Source organism: Curcuma longa, chromosome 17 (assembly GCF_044706935.1).
Source record: "Curcuma longa cultivar G26 ecotype Majalengka, Jawa Barat chromosome 17, ITB_CL_G26_1.1, whole genome shotgun sequence".
Lineage (NCBI taxonomy): Eukaryota > Viridiplantae > Streptophyta > Magnoliopsida > Zingiberales > Zingiberaceae > Curcuma > Curcuma longa.
In genome coordinates, this window is record NC_133877.1 from 1211927 (window position 1) to 1231048 (window position 19122).

General features: G+C 38.3%; 2 protein-coding genes across 3 annotated transcripts; one reads left to right on the forward strand and one right to left on the reverse strand.

Annotated features, from left to right (window-relative positions):
- Positions 1–9130: 9130 nt before the first annotated feature.
- LOC141848254 (aquaporin PIP2-7-like) lies at positions 9131–10444 on the reverse strand. The gene is made up of 4 exons (XM_074736308.1): positions 10080–10444; positions 9695–9990; positions 9484–9624; positions 9131–9395 (listed from the first exon to the last, which is right to left on the reverse strand). Exons 1-4 carry the CDS (start codon positions 10369–10371, stop codon positions 9276–9278), a joined length of 849 nt encoding a protein of 282 aa, XP_074592409.1. The 5' UTR covers positions 10372–10444; the 3' UTR covers positions 9131–9275.
- Positions 10445–15953: 5509 nt separating this feature from the next.
- LOC141848255 (ABSCISIC ACID-INSENSITIVE 5-like protein 5) lies at positions 15954–17046 on the forward strand. 2 transcript variants are annotated; one of them, XR_012603512.1, is made up of 4 exons: positions 15954–16353; positions 16438–16515; positions 16592–16833; positions 16931–17046. XR_012603512.1 is itself a non-coding variant. In XM_074736309.1 (3 exons), the coding sequence occupies exons 1-3, from the start codon at positions 16066–16068 to the stop codon at positions 16670–16672; spliced, it is 447 nt and encodes a 148-aa protein (XP_074592410.1). In that variant the 5' UTR covers positions 15954–16065; the 3' UTR covers positions 16673–17046. The 2 variants fall into 2 exon arrangements, 1 of the variants encoding a protein (XP_074592410.1); XM_074736309.1 differs by having other exon boundaries at positions 16592–17046.
- The last annotated feature ends 2076 nt before the right edge of the window (positions 17047–19122 follow it).

Genomic DNA, 19122 nt, shown 5'->3' on the forward strand with positions numbered 1-19122 from the left:
ACACAATTTTACCAGAGATGATGTAGTCGGCAATAGATAAGCGCGTAACGGTGAACGGATTCGAAGGAAAGAAATAAAGAAAGAAAGATGAAACCAACAAACCACAAGCTATCATCAGGACCCAATTGGCAAACAAAGCTCGAAAAAAAATTAAAAGAGAATGGAGAACCAAGCCACCAAAGCTCTTCGCTGCTATCCCCTTTCTCAGCCAGCTCATCGACATTCGGTTTCCAAACCAAGAGAAATAGTTGTAAGGCACGAATTCCGATTGACGAGCTAAAGATCGGGCAGAAAGGTTACACTTTATGAGTTTGGTTTCAGAGATAAACAGCCATCGGATAGTGGTTGTCAAGGTGTAAGAGGAAGGAGCCGAAAGGGGTAGGGGTTCGCACCTCGATAACTAGGACCCGGCGGTGGCGATAGCAGCGGCGATCGATGCGGCGGCGGAGGCGATTATGCGTGGGGTAGAGGCCGATGCGAGATCCGAAGCTGCGCGGCGACGGCGAGAGAGACGGGAGGCGAAGGAACGACGAGAGGAGGAGACCGATGGTTAGGGTGACGAGTGACGACGTCGCCGCCTCTCCTCTCTCTTTCTCTCTCCCCTTTTCTGCGAATTTATATTTAATATAAATTTACCTTTTAAAATTTTAAAAATAGAATTCATATATTTATTTAAAATTTAATTTTTGATTAAAAAACAATTATTGGACAGTTTTATATGTTAAATTTTATCTTTACCAAACCCTTTCTGAATTAAATAGTTTACGCATTAAATTATTGCTCTTTTGAATTGAATAGTTTTATTTTCAATTCATATAAAAAAAGGTTATTCATTAAAATTTTTAATATTCAACCTTTTATATGCACTTAATATAAGGCATCTCAAAGTGAACAATTTCATTCAAACTATGGATTTCATCCTGGTCAAGTTAAATCAAATCAAGTTAAATCATTTCTATCGAGATCATCTTAGCATGGAATTCGATCCAGATTGATTGAGCCGTTATTGAATTATAAATAGCTCAAGTTGTCTTTTCTAGAGCACGTCCGATAAATAATTGAGTTTTTAATAATTTTCTTCTAGTCACTTTAGGAGTGAATTTAGCATGGCTAAACTCAGATATAATCGAAAAGTTACAGATAGAGGAAAACATCAATTGCAAGAAAGGGATCAATTACATGTTGGACAAGGCAGGGCCGTCTCAAGGTTTTATGGGATCCTAGGCTAAATTTTTTTTTAGACCTTTAATATATTTTTTAAATATAAAATTTTCTCTTATCTGTTTTTCATTCGGATTTGAGACCGACAACAACGAGTTTAAATTTTTTTTTTTGAGATGCAAAATTATTAATTAAATTTTTATATTCAAATTTTGTTAATAAATTGTTTTAATTGATAAAATTACTAGATTATTTAATCTTTTTCAAAACATTGTTGAATGTAAATAAGACTTTATTAATTTTATTTTTGAAAAATTTCTTTTTGCTGAAGTTACTAATAAGTATAGTTAATAATATTTTATAAGTTATTCATGCATTAGAAAAATAATTTAATTTTTTAATATCTCAATTGTGATTTATAATTCTGGATTTATTATTTTTTAAAAAACTTTTAATTCTAAAAATAAATCTAAATCATCAATATCACATGTTATGTTATGTGTTAAAAAAATTTTAAGATTTAAATATTTTATTTTTAAAAAATTATCATTAAGTAATTTTAAGTTTTTTATATCATATAAAATGAGATCCACAGTATTAATCTGTTAGTTCTTGAGAGAATGAAGATATAAAATAAGCTAAAAGAAAAGGAAATTGACATATAAATATAATTTTATATTTTTATAATAATATAATAATTATAATTAATATAAAATTAATTAGTTTTACTGTTATTTTTAGAATGATGCATCAATTTAGCCATGCTTAATTTTTATGTATGTAGCAACTTCTCATACATATAGGCATACAGGCGTGAGTAATACATCAAATGCACGAGCGGCATCAAATTCTCATATGTAACCATGCAAACGTGATGTGGCCCTGCAGAAATCGAAGCATTATGATCTCACAAAACGAACACATTATTTGATTGATATAAAAAAAAATTTATTAAAATATTTTTTTTAATAATAATGGGCCCCACTAAAATTAGGGCCCAAGGCATAGGCCATAGTGGCCTATGCCTTGAGCCGGCCCTGGGACAAGGGGCACATCTATTGTGTCATCAACAATAATGGCGCCACACGAGAGAGGTGCGTTGGTTACAAAGCAGTAGTGATGCCATCATCGTCAACAATAATAAGGCAGCACTCGTAAAAAAGAGAGGCACGACTGTTACACAGGGGTGCCCATTAAAATTTTTCGACTCCATGTAAGGTGTGGTATCAACGAGAGAGATGCCAAGTTCTATGAGCTAACTTGAATATGAGAGGAGTCATGCTAAGGCTCCTTTCTAATCTTCTCATCCCTCTCAATGAAGCTTATCTGTAAATAATTGATTAAAGCTAGTCAAAGTCTACTCCAGTAGCTATTGACTTATCCCAGTCAATCCATCTTTTTATTCGAACTGAATCACAAAGTATCTATTTTATCCAAATAAAAAATTTAAAAATGAAAAATACACATGCCTCCACATTGGAAATTTTATAACAAACTTGTCCAAATTTCTCATAGTCCACATAAAAACAACAATATCAATACTACATATCCAAAAAAAAACAGCATCCTAAATTTAGCATTGTCAAATTACAAACTTCTTATGCATCTTAAATGTCTCTTTTAGCAAACAACTTTAGGTCATAAGACCTAAAATCAGTTTTGCAAACAACTTTACCTACAAGAGCAATAGGCAGATCAAAAGCCCTCCAGGGTTCTGCAAATAGACATTATATATATATAAAATAAAATGATATCCAGCACGACGGATTCGTGCGCACTCATGTTTGACACCACCGACCCACCACCACTGCCATCGCCCTCGCCGCGCCATCCGACCACCGTCGATCGTCGGCCGAATCGCGAATGATGCGTAGCTCGCCGACGCTTCGTCCGGGATCGGATTCCGACTAGATAGTGATCGGAATTCGATGTAATTTGGCCAGAAACAACCAAATCACGCGGCTCCTACTGCGCGGCCAATGTCGACGACGATCAAGCCGAATTCCAATCGAATCGCGGTCGGAGACTGGCCGAGGAATGACCGGTCCTTCCTCGGCCGGTCTCTGACCGTGATTCGGTCGGACTCAATCGCCGTCGAAGTGGTCCGCAATCGCCGCCAAATTACATCAACGACCACTAGATGGTGAAGCGCACGAATGCACGTCGATCGGCCCAAGGGAGAGGCCGGTGGTGGCCGGATGGCGCGGCGAGGGCGGCGGCAGTGGTAGTGGGTTGGCGATGTCGCGCACGAGCACGTAGAAATTTGTCGCGCATGATATCATTTCTGTCTCTCTCTATGGATTATTATTAATTTCATTGCTGGATCATGCCCAATGTAGCAACCGTTAGAGCCAGTGCACGATACATCATCGAGAACTAATGCAACCGTCAAAACTACAGTGTTCATGCGATCTGATTGCCAACATTCAATTCAATTGAATCTCAGTGGGTAAGTTCCTTCATGGAATTAATAGATAGATGGATTAACGAACAATCTCATTTGATGTAATAAATCTCGCTTTCCATCGCAGATATTCCGAGCCATAAGAACAGAATCGAAATAGTTAAGGCTTGACTTGGTCAAATTCAATCGAGCGAGCTTGGAACGAGAAGAAGAAGAAGAAGAAGAAACGATAAGAATCAAGATCTTTCTTCTTCAACTGTATCGAGATTATGTACACATACCCGTACAAAGTTCCATCTCGCTATCCACGGAATCATCATCTCCTTGATCGCTTCCTTCCGGCGACGGGCCGCGTGGCGGCGTAGAGATCGGCGAGCGTGCGGTACCGCTTCGTCCTCCGCCACAAGACGATCTCCTCCTCGTCCTCATCCTCGGCCTCCAGCAGCAACGCCTCGGCGCAGACGGGCCGGGGCCAGGAGGAGGTGGAAGAGCAGGAGGACGACGAGGCGGCCAGGGAGGCGCTGCTGCTGAGCTGCACGAGCTGCTCCGCCGCGTCGAGCTCGGTGGAGGAGAAGAGCTGCGGAGGGGGAGCGCTGGGATTGGGAAGATTGAGATCGGATCGGGCGAGGGATTCCATGGCTTCTTCCAGACCTTCCAGATGTGGTATGAAATCGAACAGAGGGGGGTTTCGAATTCGAGGGATAAAAGGAGCAAAAAGAGGAAGGAAAGGAACCGACTTAAGGAAGGGGATGAAGGGAGGTTGCGGTGCGGTGCGGTGCCTCGCGGATCAATGTAACGGTCGGCGATGACGACGCGGTAGTAGCCGTTGGAATCCACTTCGGGCCCCATGTTGCGTTGGCCAATCAGTTTGCAACGCTGAAGGGCGATGCCGGCTGGGGCTTATGCTGTGCCCTAGGTCTAACACCAGTTGACCATGATTTCCAAGTCTTTTGTTTTTGTTTTAATGGATTTTTTTTATTTTTTTACAAATCAAATTGTAATAAAAAATAATAATAAATGGATGGATAAGGAAATAAATGCTTTGATCTATTTATTTTATAATTAATTGATAAATCTATCACTCATTTATTTTCAATCTATCTAAAACTTTATAGTCATGCAATTTATTTTACTAAGACAAAGTAAGTCTTTTGACCAACCTTTTACTGTTTTTTAAAATAAAAAATATATTTTAAAAATATGGGGGTATTATTTTATTATCGAGATTTTTTATATGTAAAGGAAAGTGTTCAAATTTTCATAATGTATCGTAAATTTGAGAGTTTGAGTGGGGGAATTTATTTCTTATAGTTGATGGCCTCAATATGGAATTAATGTGATTAAATTGTGGCTAAAGACACATATAATTTGATCTTAAAATTCACATAGCATATGTAGGTAATGTTTGGACAATTAATGATGTTGTGAAGTCATATTAAGAGTCATCTCACTTTTTAAATTTATTTGATACGTGGAATGTGAGATTGGATTGTATATCCAATGATTAATTATCTTGTAAGATTCAAATATTTTATTAAAAAAATTAACTTTATATGATTTGAAAAAGAAAATGATATCCTTCTCTGTCGTGGTCAATTACAGTTTCTTGATTTATCTCTTCATAGATGGTCGTGGGGCCGACCGTATGGAGCCGCTAAGGTGGCGGATTCCACCTTTTTACCTTTTTGCAAAAGAAAAGGAAAATGAAGTTAAAAGAAAATTATTTTCCAATTTACTAAATAAAATAAATAGAGCAATTTACTTCTTAAGTTGGTTATTTGGCAGGAATTTGCAACAAACAAACCAAATAGTTGAACCATTTGATAGAAAAAGATCATAATTTTATTTTTTTTAAAATTTATTTTAGTAGGTTAATTTACATTTTTTTTAAAAAAATAAAAAGTTAAAAATCTAAATAAAAAAAAGTTGCTATCGAAGTTTAAATTCCCTGAAGAAAGTTCCGCGTTGCTTCCGTCGTGAGACGACGCGATTACACAACGAGTCACGACTCACGAAACCTGATCCACAGCAGCCTTCCGCCACCACGACGGCGGAGGAGGAGGTCGAGTGTCGCCGCCGACGACTTCCACAACTAGCTCTTCTCCTCTCCTCCTCGGCTCTCTCAATTAAAAAGTCAACGCAGAGGAAGATCTATATATACAAATTTTGACGACAAACTATAATCATGAGAGTTCAGCTCTGAATTAATGTTCATTACGAATCGCTCTCCTCCTTTGAGACGGTCGGTGCAACCCGCCGTCCATCTTCTCCGTCATGGCGTAGAGGTCTTCGACGAGACGGTACCGTCGTCTCTTCTTCGAGGGAGCATCCGGCCGAGTGCCATTGCCGAGCGATGCAACAGAGTAGCTGGAGGAGGAGGAGGAGGAGGAGTTTTGGGGCTTCTCCGCCTCGCCTCGGCGCAGGTTGACAAGTTGCGCCGCCGCCTCGAGCTCGGCTGGCGTGAACCGATCGCCGGAGAGGAAGGAACAAGTGAGCGAACCCATTCGTATATCTGAACAAGCTTCGGCTTTGCGAATATATCGCATAGCGTTTGACTTGGTGCGGAGGCTTTCATGGAAGCGTGGAAGGAGAATTAGGAAACAAGAAAGCGAAACCGACTGATTACTTCTGCGGACAGTGCCGCTTTTGGGATTTCATTCTCCTTGTCACGCAAGTAATGGGCCTCCACTATCACTACTAGATGGGCTTGGCCCATACTAAAGCCCAATTTGAAGTTTCAAATTCTATAAAAGGTGATTTTTGTGATTCAAACTTATGGTCACACGACCATAATTTTATTTTATTTATAGATTCAACAATTATCAATTAAATAAATGCATGAAGCTTGTACCAATATGATTGAATTGTATTGAGTCTTTCTGTTAGAGAAAGAATTGAATTTTATAAGAGACGATTTCGGTAACTTAAATATGTGTTCTCAAAATCATATAATAATAATTTTACAATTGAGTCAACGTCCCCCATAAATGAGTGATAAGCATAAATGAGTTGGTTATAACGTAGCAGACTTGCAGAAGAGGGCAAGGGTTCGAATTCTAACGAAGTCAGGCAATACCCTCCAACGTCGTGACCAACTGCAGTTTCTCGATTTACCTCTTCACAGATGGTCGTGGGGCCGACCGTGTGGAGCTGCTAAAGTGGCGGCTCCATCTTTTGCAGAAGTGATAAGCATGGAGACATAATATTTGAAGTTCGAGTACCCTTAGTAACAAATAAATCCCCTTTAAGAGGCTTGTTGATTGAAAGTGTTGTCTCGATATTGAAATCTTTTATCAACACAATGGAACCATGCATCCAAAAAATTCTTTAAGAGATTTTTTGAATATGGGGTTGTTTCCATGATGGTATCGATCATTAAAAAAAATTGAATAATTTTTAGATGATCATAAAATTGATAGAATTATTAGGATAGTAAATTATATCTTTTTGTTGAAATAGATAAAAAAAAAATGATAATCTCAGTCAGTCGCATTGACTCAATCCCTGGGGGTGACCGATTCGATCCCACGGAAGTTTCCCACCGGCCACCAGGGTAAATCGGGAAGCGCACGCAGTGGCCAACCCAGATGCCTAGCATCCTTTGATTACGATCCCCATTTAAAGGAAAATTCCTACAAATACGCCGTAGCTAAGTATCGAACCACGACCTACTAAGTGCAGTAGTTCTCAAGTATCAGAATTGTTGAATTGAGCACAGGTTAAATCTGAAGGATGTCATTGTCTGCGACACAAATTGTCAGGCGTACTACATTATGGAAAGTGATGAAAATTTATAACTAATTAGAGCATCCACAACGCTGGTATGTTATAACACCACTATTAATAATAAAATAATAAAAAAAATTGTATGTGGGCCCCACTACCCACATGAACGCGTTCAAACTATTGAACGCGTTCATGTGGCTGCCATTGCCACATGGGCAAGCTCTGCTGACTCATCCTCTCTCTTTTTGTTATTAATGCATCATTAACCTGCGTTGCAGATGCTCTTATAAAGTATTATTAGAAATATCTAGTGGTAGGAGTTGTTGTAAAAGTTTTTTTTTCCTCTGTAATGCCACATCAAAAGTAAAAGTTTTATTTGTCTCTCCATTATAAAAAAAAATTCTCCCAACAACTTTTTTTTTTATAGGTCTGGCTCTTTATTTATATTTTATATTATATATACATAGATAATGTATTTTATATATTATTTATATTTTATATAGAATATGTATTTAATATCATTATTTTGATTTATATATAATTTTTAAGAAATAATAATTGATAAAATATAATTTAAATTTTATAAAATTTAAAAAGAATGAGTACAATATTAAATAATGAATTCTTATCTATCATTTTTGAAATACAATATAAGATAATTAAATATATCATAATTAACAAATTAATTTTTTTATTGATCGTGATCATAACATACTCAAACATGCTCAACTAAATCGGTTCAAAAATGATAATACAGTTAACCATCACGTAATTAGTAATTTTTTTAAAGGTTTGTAAAATTCAAAAGATGTGTTTTTCACATATTGAGAATTTAAAAGATTTGTAAAAAAGCATTGAAATTTTCGCCCATCTCATGTAAAAATATAAATATAGAATGAAAGAAATAAAAAATAGAAAATGATAAGATAAATAAAAAAATATTAAAGATGTATTTATAGGTAAATTTTCAACAGCTAATTTTTATATTTTATTGATTTTATTTTATTTTTAAACAAACTGTTATCAATCAATAAAAATATTTTTTAAAAAATAAAAATGAAAACAATGGCTCCTCCAAATGGGAAGTACTCGCAATGTTAATAAAAGAAGCTCCCTCTCATTCTAGTTGACAGTTAATCCCATGGATGCTTTCAATTGTCATCTCTTTCTATGCAAAAGATAAAATTTGTTACCTCAACAGTGAAAAGACAAATCGAAAAATTATAATTGATCATGACAGAAGAAGATATTATTTAACTTCATCAAAATTCGAATCTTTGTCCAATTTGTACAACTCCGTCATAACCAACTCAACTATGCTACAACTCTGCTCTCAATTGCCATCTCAATAGAAGCCCAAACAAATCCAACTCCACAAACACAGTAGTAAACTCGAAAAGGCTGAAGCCTTTTAGGAACTGATATATCTTGGACGTTTCTAGTGTGGATTACACGTTTAGGGTTTCGGATTTGTCTTTCTTCAATATTCCAATGTTAGACTAGTTGACAGAATGACTCTACATAATGAAGACAACGAATATGATCGATCAGGCATTTTACTCAGCGTGAGTCACCTTTCCACTGAAGAAGAAGAAGACGACGACGAAGACCTAGCAGCCATTAGTACAGACGGAGGGAACTCCACCCACCCACTGAGCGCTGCATGCACTTTATCACGCAGTTGATGTTGTTTCTGGCAGGCAAAATGCTGATCAGCTAGCAAACCATCCTGGGGAGAATTTGCTGAGAGATCTAGCACACAGAACGTAGGTTACCTGGTTACTTAGCAATCAAAGTTCTGGGTGGGTTCGGGGAATGTTCTAGCCCATAATTACACACTGAACACTGGAAATGTTGTAGCCAACAAGATTAATTAGAGAGTTCACTGAACATCGGAGTAGCAACAAAAAGTACAGGAGAAAAGGCAGAGGCATGAGTGATAGATATGTAGTTCGAGCAAGTTTCAATGATGCTCCAGGTAGTTTCAGATGCTGCGGGTGCTCCGGAACGATCCCAAGGCCTTGATTGCCGCCGCCCTCAGCACGAACTGGTGGTACACGGCCGCCGCCAGAGCTCCGATGAAAGGACCGACCCAGAAGATCCACTGCGTCGACAAATTAGAGTGAGCAATTTGATCTCTTAGTCAAAAAATAACAAATGGAAGCGCTAACTGATCGCGGGAGGAGACTGACGTGATCATGCCATGGTTTGCTGTGGTTGTAGATGACGGCCGCTCCGAAACTCCTCGCGGGGTTGATGCCGGTGCCGGTGATGGGGATCGTCGCCAGATGCACCATGAACACGGCGAACCCAATGGGCAGGGGAGCCAGCACCTGTAGCAGCGCCAAATATTAGTCAACTGAACTCCCGAGCTGCCTGGAGAAGATAAGGCAAGATATTTACCGGGACGTGGGAATCGCGAGCGCTGCGCTTGGGATCGGTGGCGGAGAAGACGGTGTAGACGAGAACGAAGGTGCCGATGATCTCGGCGCCGAGCGCGGTGCCCCTCGAGTAGCCGGTGGCCACCGAATTCGCCCCACCGCCGAACTGGTTGAATGGATGCTTCATGATGCCCTTCACGATCCCTACGCCGCAGATAGCACCCAGGCACTGCGACACCATGTAAAGCACCGCGCGCACCAGCGACACCTTCCGCGCCAGGAACAGCCCGAGCGTCACCGCCGGGTTGATGTGCCCACCTTAATCAAAACCCCTCCGCCATCAGCCCTCAATTAGAAACGAAGAAGACGAAAATCGACCACAATAAAGCAGATCACGCGCACACTACCTGAGATCCCGGCGGTGCAGTAGACAAGTATGAAAATCATGCCCCCGAAGGCCCAAGCGATGCCCAGGATGCCGACGCCGCCACACTCTTGCCCCTGCGACTGGACGTTGTACCCGATGACGGTGGCCACGGTGACGTAGAGGAAGAGCAGGGTAGCGACGAACTCGGCGATGAGCGCCCTGTAGAAGGACCACAGCTTGAGCTCTCCAAGATCAAACAGAGGCGCAGGAGGCGGATCATGATAGTCCTTCGCCGTCCGGTGCTCCCCCTCCATTTCCACCTCCTTCGACATCTCGAATCTCTTCCTCCGACTCTAAGCTCTCGCCGGCGGTAGCCAAGGGCCACTCGCTGTTGGAAAAGGCAGAGAGAAAGGCGGTGGCTTTTATAGGCCATTGCAGTCTCGACGTTACTTAATTGGTAAAGTACGGTGGGGCCCTGCGACAGCTAGTCCTTGTGGGGAACGGGCTCATCATGCCATCCACATCCTTCTCCACGCACGCCCACGTTTGAATATGCGACCCCTACCGCATAGAAATTGGCCAGCGTTTCCTCTCGATTCATCGAGAAGCGTCGTCGAGTGGCGACCGGCGTGGGACCTAGCGGTCACGTGCCGTCAGGCGCGCCCTCGGTGGGACGTCCCTGTCGGGCCCCACCGGGCCGTTTCCAACGGCTCGATTCATCCATCAGTGAAACCGACAGCTTCGCCGACCCTCGCGCTACCCACCAACTACGGCATGTGCCGGTCCCACGTAGGCGTCACTGATGGAGGCCGCGGATCGAGGACGTGGCGGAAAGGGACTGGTGGGGTTGTAATGCATTGGAGCGGACGGATCACGAGGAGCAGTAGAGTGACGTGGATCATCACCGCCTACGGATCACGATGCTGTGGAAGTCACGTTGCGGATTTTCTGGTTTCCCCCGTCAATTAGAGGAAATTAAAAAAAAATAATTTTCCTTGTCATATTGGTCATTGGATGAGGGTGGGAGGATGAAATTTGTTAAATTTTAAAGCATCTCCTCGGGATTACAATAATATATATTTTTATTGTAAGGATAAAATTATTAAAATTATATGTTCATTTCGCCTGGTGTTTTTTCTGTCTTCATGATTAATTAATAATGCATGCCCATTATATTGTTGTGTTCACTGGACGTTTCTTCCATTGTAGTTGGCGTCGTGTGTCACGGTGGTTTTTTGACATACGAGTAGTCTATAAAAGTCATGTGCAATAAAAGTCATGAAATGTTAACATGAAAAACACAAGGGATTGGGTTCCACTTACATGCAATGGATCTTACCTCCATATTTATGTCTTTCAGGTTAACATTTCATGCTAATTTTTCATGCAACAAATTATTACCTTGCAATAATATAAAAATATTAGACAAAACTAAAAAGAAAGCATCCTTTAATTTTTAAATATCATCAAAAGAGCTTTCATTTTGATTTTTAAATGATATCCCCACCTCACAATTCAACTGTGTATATTTTTTTCAAATGTCCTGCAGGATGCGGCTGATTTAAAGTAATAGTCTATAATTTTGATTATATAATTATCAGATAATTATATAATCAAATTAAAAAGAATAAAATATAATTTAATATTATTTAACTTAATAAAACATAATCAAGGTAACAATAAAATTTTATTTATTTGAAATTTTAATGTATAACTTAGTTTAATAAAATATATATGATATTATTATTATTATTAATGATGATATATATAAATAAATAAATAAATTTGAATACTATTTTAGATTTTTTTTTATTACTTTAGAATTTTTGGAAGATAATTTTATTATGTTATATATTTAATTTATTTCAACTATAATTAATTTTATTAGATTAATTCAATTGATTAAAATTAATTATAATTTTAATAAAAAGGCTATGTTAAAAATAAAACAGTCCATCCCTTCCCTCATGCATGCATAGTAGTTATAGTTTCGCAATTGCTGCAAAGTGATTAAACTCACTATATATTATAGCAGCTATGAAACTGTAACTCTACTACAAATACAAATAACTATTATAGTTATTGTAGCTACAGTTGTAATAGCTACGAAACGGTAATTACTATAACTATAAATAAACTATTGTAATTGTAATTGTTACCGTTGTAACAATTAAGAAATCATAACTATTATGTATATGCTCGTGGGTTTAAAGGTTAGTGCCTTCGGGGCATAGCTGAGTTTGTTACAACGTAGCAGAGTTGCAGAAGAGGGCAAAGGTTCGAATCCTGGCGAAGTAAGACAATACTCTCATACTACAAAAGAACAGGTATTTTGCAACGAACTTTTGGGACGAAAAAATTTTGTCGCCAATTAGCAACGAAATTTGGGACAAATCCATATTTCGTTGCTAATCTGCAACAAATTTTGCGACGAATCCAATATTTGTCGCTAATTTAGCAACTCAATAAATTCGTTGCTGAGTTCGTTGCAAAAAATTAATCGTCGCTAAATTAGTCGCAATTTGGCGACGAACCAGATTTTCGTCGCCAAATCGGCGACGAATATGATTGTTCGTCGCGAATTTGGCGACAAATCCTGTTCGTCGCTAATTTGGCGACGAAATCCTGTTCGTCGCCAATTTTGGCGACGAACAATCATGTTCGTCGCCAATTTGGCGACGAATAATAAAATTCGTCGCCAATTTGACGACGAACAATCAAATTCATCGTCAAAATTGGCGACGAACAAGATTTTCGTCGCCAATTTTGTAACAAATGCTGGATTATGATGATGTGACTTGGTTAGACTTATAGACATGTACATACATGTCTAATGTAGTTATTTGCTGGATTGTATTATGAGTTTTATGGATTGTAGATGTTATGAATATTTGGATGTTATGGATATGGATGATTTGGATGTTATGGATTCATGTATGTCCATATATTTGGATGAAATGAATGGATGTTATTGCTTTATTTGTATTGGATTTGATATGCTTGTTTATTACAGGTTACATGTATTTATGAATCGATCCGATTGGATCGATATTGTTTGTATATACAGGATAATCACCAAAATAAATATTGCATTGAATTTTTTTTTTATTTTTGCAACGAAATCTGCGACGAATATAGGATTCGTCGCCAATTGGCGACGAAATTAGCAACGAAAACTAGTTCGTCACAAATATATCGTCAGTTTACTATTTATCGAAATTTGCAACGAATTTTATATTCGTTATTGCCAATTGGCGACGAATCCAAAAATGCGTCGCCAATTGGCGACGAAATGTATTCGTCGCCAATTGGCGACAGTGGCGACGAATTTGGCAACGAAATTTTAGTTTCGTCGCAAATTTTTGCGACAAATGTGGATTTTTCGACGCAAATTTTTGGCGACGATTTTATAACAACGATAATTATTCGTCGCAAATTTCGTTGGAAATCTTTTTGCGACGAATTTTTTGACAAAATTCGTCGCAAATTTCGTCGCAACTGTTTTTTTTGTAGTGTCATGTGTTGTGACCAATTGCAGTTTCTCGATTTACCTCTTCACAGATGATCGTGGGGCCGATGTGTAGGGCCGCTAAGGTGGTGGATTCCACATTTTATCCCGAGAAGTTGGTTTAAAGGTTAGTAAGTAATTTAGAATACACTCATAGGTGATTGAAAAATATGATATGAGATTAAAAAAAATTAATGGGGTTATCTGTAAGATATATAAGAAATATAGAGCAGTTGATGTGACTCAATGGACTACGACCTATAATCGTAGATGATCATTTATCTTCAACATATAAAATCATATATGTACAATATGATAACTTATCCTTACGAAATTAAATAACATAAATGACCTACCCAATTCTCTAGATTTGTTTAATTTGTTTTGATATGTCGATTAGCCATTATTGCTCTATCCGAAGTTGTTGATAACTATTTAAACTAATCATGCTTAATTAACGTGCTATAAAATAATTAAAACTAATGATGAAGTTAGCTAGCTAGCACCTCAAAATGATTAGGAGCGACGACTGGCCACGTGGACAGTTGGCTTGGCTTGACACCTATTAAGGATGAGATTAAGAAAACAACTTAAACTCAAATAGAGAATTAGAGCTAACATTATTAGAAAAGTATTAATTAGATTCTTCATTAACTATGTCATTAGGTGGAATCCTCCGGCCACCAACCGGTTGAAATAGTTGATTCTTTTTACGAGCTTGAATTTGATTCAAGTTGGACTTCAACTTGTTTAGTTATTAAGTTTGATAAGATTATTTATTAAGAAATTATTTATTTATTTATCAAGAATATTTCTTTATTGATTATTTATTTATTAATATTTCATAATTTTTATTTATGAATATTAATAAGTTAAATATATATAACTTGTTCATTTATGAATGATTAAATTTATTCATTTAATTCATTTTATATGAATTGATCGAACATAAATAAAGACTTTTTTTTTTCTCTCCAACTTTTATAGAGGGCTCCTCGTTATGTGGCTAGTGAGTGATCAAGTGGATCGCTATGTGGCAATCTACATGATAACTGGGTTTGTGCTCGCTTGAGCACACCTTTCGTGGCCTACCGCGAGCCCAATGACAAGCTAACCACTAGCTCTCATTCATTCACAGCTTGGCCACAAGCTAGTAGTAGCTGCTTGGCTTGAGTTCATGGTGGTCGCGTAGATGACCTACTCGAGAGCTCATGGTGATGGCGGCGACTCTCTCCCTCCCTCCCTCTTCAAATTTTTTAATATAAGAGATGTTAGAGTACAGAAATGAAGGAAGAATAAAGGACAACGACACTACTGCCTCTCCTCAACGTTAAACATATCTTTTACCTTTCCTCTAATATGAAATTCTTGACTCTGTTTCTGACTCCGAGTGCCTCTAATAGAATTGAGATTGCGTTGCACAAACCCAAGGATGATGCATGTGCATCACATTGAATTAGAGCATGATATTCGAAATTGGTATCCGATTGAAGGCCCCAAATTTGATGAGCAAGAGAGAGCAACATTGCATCAAACCGTCTTAAATTTTAAATTTTAAATTCTAAATTAGAGACAAATCCTAAAATTAATTTGACTTCTAAAATCAATTTTAAATAAATTTATTATCTTGCAAGCAGGATTCATAAGCTAGCTACTTTAGTCCCCAGGGCACAATACAACGATAAAGACACATAAAAAAAATATCTAAAATATCACTGATCGAATCTCAATTGATGCAAAATTATAATCTTTGGCGAAAACATGGAACATACATGGATCGGATCATAATTAAATACTTAGAATTTTTTTTTATGAGATCGGATCATCCTCTAAATTAATAGTTTCGAAGAATTAAAGATATGAATTATCAAAGCAGCTGGCAACTCTACTTCCCGCTAGCTACCCTACTTCCCTCTATATCAAATCTTTAGGCACAGATCACTCTTATCCGATGCGAATAATTTCAAGCAATCCTGACCAGCTGGCCACACCGGCTTGGACTTAGATTCCCCTCGTTTTGGCGAGAGGGCCCCACCCATGCGCTTCGGGTCCCCCACCTCTCGCGTACGGCACCCGTCGAGTCCCGGCTCCCGCGTTCATTTCTAGAATTCCTCCGGCGTCCCCCTTCCTATGCCCTAACTAGACAACGTGGTCGCCTGTATCGAGATTATAAATAGTAAATTTGTAATTAAATATAAGTTAAAATAATTTTAATACTATTAAAATAATTTTTATTAAGTTGGGGATAGTTTTGATTAATATTACAACATATTGTTTAAAATAAAAAAATATGATAGAACTGCTATTTAACGATTTTTTTTCTTAAAAAAACATATTTATTTGACATTCCTTAAATGTAGAACGTTTTTTTTTCCCCCAAAAATGAAATATCTTCAAAGGTAGCAAAAAAATCTCTGCTGCCCCGTGCCGTTTTTTTTTACCTTATTGAGAAGGAGCGTTCAGCAGCGCCACCAACTCCTTTCCTTTTTCTTCTCGCATTTCTTTCTCGCCAATCGCCATGGCCAGCGAAGCCTCCTCTCCCTCCTCCTCCATCCCTTCTTCCACCCAGCACAGGGCGGCTGCGGCGGAGGTCTGGAAGGACATCAGTCCCAGCAGTCTCAACCCCCGAGACGCCACCTCCACGCCCGATCCCCTCTTCCTCCGCTGCTTCCTCATCTCCTGCTCCGCCGCTCGCCCCGCCAGCGACTCCGCCGACGCCGTAAATGCCAACGAGGCCGTAGACCTCCGCAAGGAACGGATGATTAAGAATCGCGAGTCGGCCGCCAGATCTAGGGCTCGGAAACAGGCACGCCCCCGATCCCCCTTCCCCCTCTGTCTTTGCCTTCCCCTGTTTTGGTAACTGCGATTCCCGATCTGATCTATTCACCAGGCCTACACAAACGAGCTGGAGAAGGAAGTGGATCATCTTCTGGAGGAAAACAGGAGGCTAAAGCTCAAGTACGAGGAGGTAGGTAATTGATCCCCTTGTTTTCCTACTGAAATCCCATCGATCTTTGCATTTGTGCTTCTGTCGACAACAACAGTTGCTTAAGCAAGCGCTCTCGGCCGGGCTGCCAGTCGGCAAGAAGAGGAAGATCCAAAGGACGGCATCCTCCCAATTCTGAAGAACAAACCAACAACTGCGAATATCCGACTAAATTATCTCCCTCATTTTATATACGTGTGTACTTTGGCATCAGATGATCCTGGTTTTGGCAGTTCCTCAAGATCAAACCGTGTCTAGTTGTGTCTTTGATCTGTTCTTCGCGATCCCCTGAGTTGTCAGGTAATGATTCCTTTGTTGCTGGAAAGGAAAACATGAGCGAGTTGGATTTTGGATGATGACAATGATTTGTTTTTTTTTTTTTTTTTTTTTTTTGAAGATTTTCACCGAAGCTGAGCTGTGCTTGCAATAATTGTTTTGCTCTGACGCCCGTTACGGGGTGTGTTTAGAACTAATCTCTGATTAACCACGGAGCATTTGAAATTATTGCTGTCACTTTCGATCTGCATGAGCACAGGGATTAGCACAAATCGCATCAGTTAATGCCAGTTCGTGAAATAGTGCCACCTGTCCCGGATTCTTTTGTTTTTTTTTTCTTGTTGGATTATTAATATAGAAAGTATTTCGTGCAAAAAAAAAACATTAAAGGACGAGGTAAAAAAATATAAAAAGTATAAACCTATTTTAATTTATTATAAGCTTTTTTTAATATATACGAGACGAGATAGAAAGGACGGTCAGATGCTCCGCGGGCATCGTTTGTGATCGCCGTGGACGAAGGTCGAAGCATCCCTGCCAACGCCTCCGATACACCGGCGATCTCCGCTCCGACCGGCCAAGATGCAGCACGGCAGCGATTATGCCTCCACTTGAAAAAATTGTTACAAACTGTTTTTTTATAATCCAAAATAGATGTTATGTTAATTGCTTGCTGTGAACATGCCTACGTTTCAGCGTCAATTTCAATAAGGAGGTAAATTAAAAAGAATAATTATTCATCTGTTCCGTACTAATCAACTCAATCATGTTCTAATTTTTTTTTTTTTACACCCTCTATTAGTCTATTGTGTGGCTCTGAACGCTGTAAATGAACTCATATCCAACTATCTCATCGAATGATTAATTGTAGATAAAACTGTAAAGCTTCATTTTCTGATGATTTGGCTGAGAACTAGCTAGAACTTGATCGAAAGAACAAAATAGGATTCTTTTGTCAGTTTCCATGTTTATGTGAGATCGCGTTGCTTGCATATTATTGCTCTATCTTGGCCGGATTTATTTTAATATGCTGAGGCCGCCAAACGGCCTGGCATTTTTTTTTTAATTAAAATGGATTATTTAAGCTTTAAAAATATTTTTATTTTACAGCGGATGAAAATGCTAAGTATTATCCTTGTGATCTTTGGCCTAAGCTTAATCTTGATCCCCACCTCATCTCAACCTCAATCCTCCTTTTATTTTTTTTATTTTTTATAATTCATATATCTAATTGTTATGATCTATTAATTTTAAAGCTCGTCATGTAAATTTAAAAACATGCGTGGTTTTTTCATTCAACAATCAATATTTTAAATTTTCATCTCATCAGAGAAAATATATTACAGTGCGTCGTAATTAAGAATATTTGAGTAACTCATTGACCATTTTGCCATTACACCATTGCTTAGATGGAAGATTTTTGATTATATTGTAAAATAATTTTTAAATTCCTTTTTTTATTAAATATCTGGATCTTACGAGTTAATTAATTTTGGACCATCAAATAAATTCAGAAGACGAGGTGATTTAGGTGATTTCTGCGACGTAGTGTCTTAGCATTAATTGTTTAAACGTTAAATATATGCATTACTTAGGAGGAATGTCGTTCTTTGATTTATTTTTTATTTATCTTCGAAAAGTTATTCCATAAGTGTATTTTATTAAATTTACCATTTTAATCTTATTGCACGCTAACTTATCCGCCCAAAATACCAAGTTTTTAGTTAAATTTATTAATTTTTAAATAAAAAATAAATATTTTTATGAGCACTAAAGGGATGAATTTTTGTGACAAATTATTTTCGTCGTAAAATTGCAAAGATTTTGCGACGAAATTATCTTTCGTCGCTGTTTTACGACGAAATTTGTGACGAATAATAATTTATTGCACATTTAGCAACATATTAATTTCGACACACATTTCGTTGCAAAAAAATAATTCGTTGTCAAATTCGTCGTAAAATGGCGGTGAAAATCCTGTTTGTCGTAAATTTGCGATGGAAAATTTATTCGTCACCAAATGACCATCAAACTGTGACATGGTCTTTAAATTTGGCGACGAACGCACTGTTTGTCGTCACCAAAATTGGCGAGTGTTCGTCGCCAAATTGGCGACGAGTTCGTCGCATATTTAGCGATGAATTTGGCGACGAAAAATTTTTGTCACCAAATTCCCATTAATCCCTAAATCTAAATCTCTCTCGCGTTTTTTCTCAAATATTACTCGCTGTTGCCCCTTCTTCTCGCTTACGCCTCCTTCCTCCTCTCGCCTGCGCCTCCTTCTCGCTGTTGTCGGCCAAATCTTGTCGGATC

What these genes read in the sequence shown, in the direction of transcription:
- LOC141848255 (XM_074736309.1), top strand. Translation starts at nt 16,066, where the DNA reads ATGGCCAGCGAAGCCTCCTCTCCCTCCTCCTCCATCCCTTCTTCCACC. An exon ending in GATCTAGGGCTCGGAAACAG is followed by an intron (nt 16,354 to 16,437) that starts GCACGCCCCCGA and finishes TCTATTCACCAG; the next exon opens with GCCTACACAAACGAGCTGGA. An exon ending in TAAAGCTCAAGTACGAGGAG is followed by an intron (nt 16,516 to 16,591) that starts GTAGGTAATTGA and finishes CGACAACAACAG; the next exon opens with TTGCTTAAGCAAGCGCTCTC.
- LOC141848254 (XM_074736308.1), bottom strand. Translation starts at nt 10,371, where the DNA reads ATGTCGAAGGAGGTGGAAATGGAGGGGGAGCACCGGACGGCGAAGGAC. An exon ending in CTCGCGATTCCCACGTCCCG is followed by an intron (nt 9,625 to 9,694) that starts GTAAATATCTTG and finishes GCGCTGCTACAG; the next exon opens with GTGCTGGCTCCCCTGCCCAT. An exon ending in GCAAACCATGGCATGATCAC is followed by an intron (nt 9,396 to 9,483) that starts GTCAGTCTCCTC and finishes TTGTCGACGCAG; the next exon opens with TGGATCTTCTGGGTCGGTCC.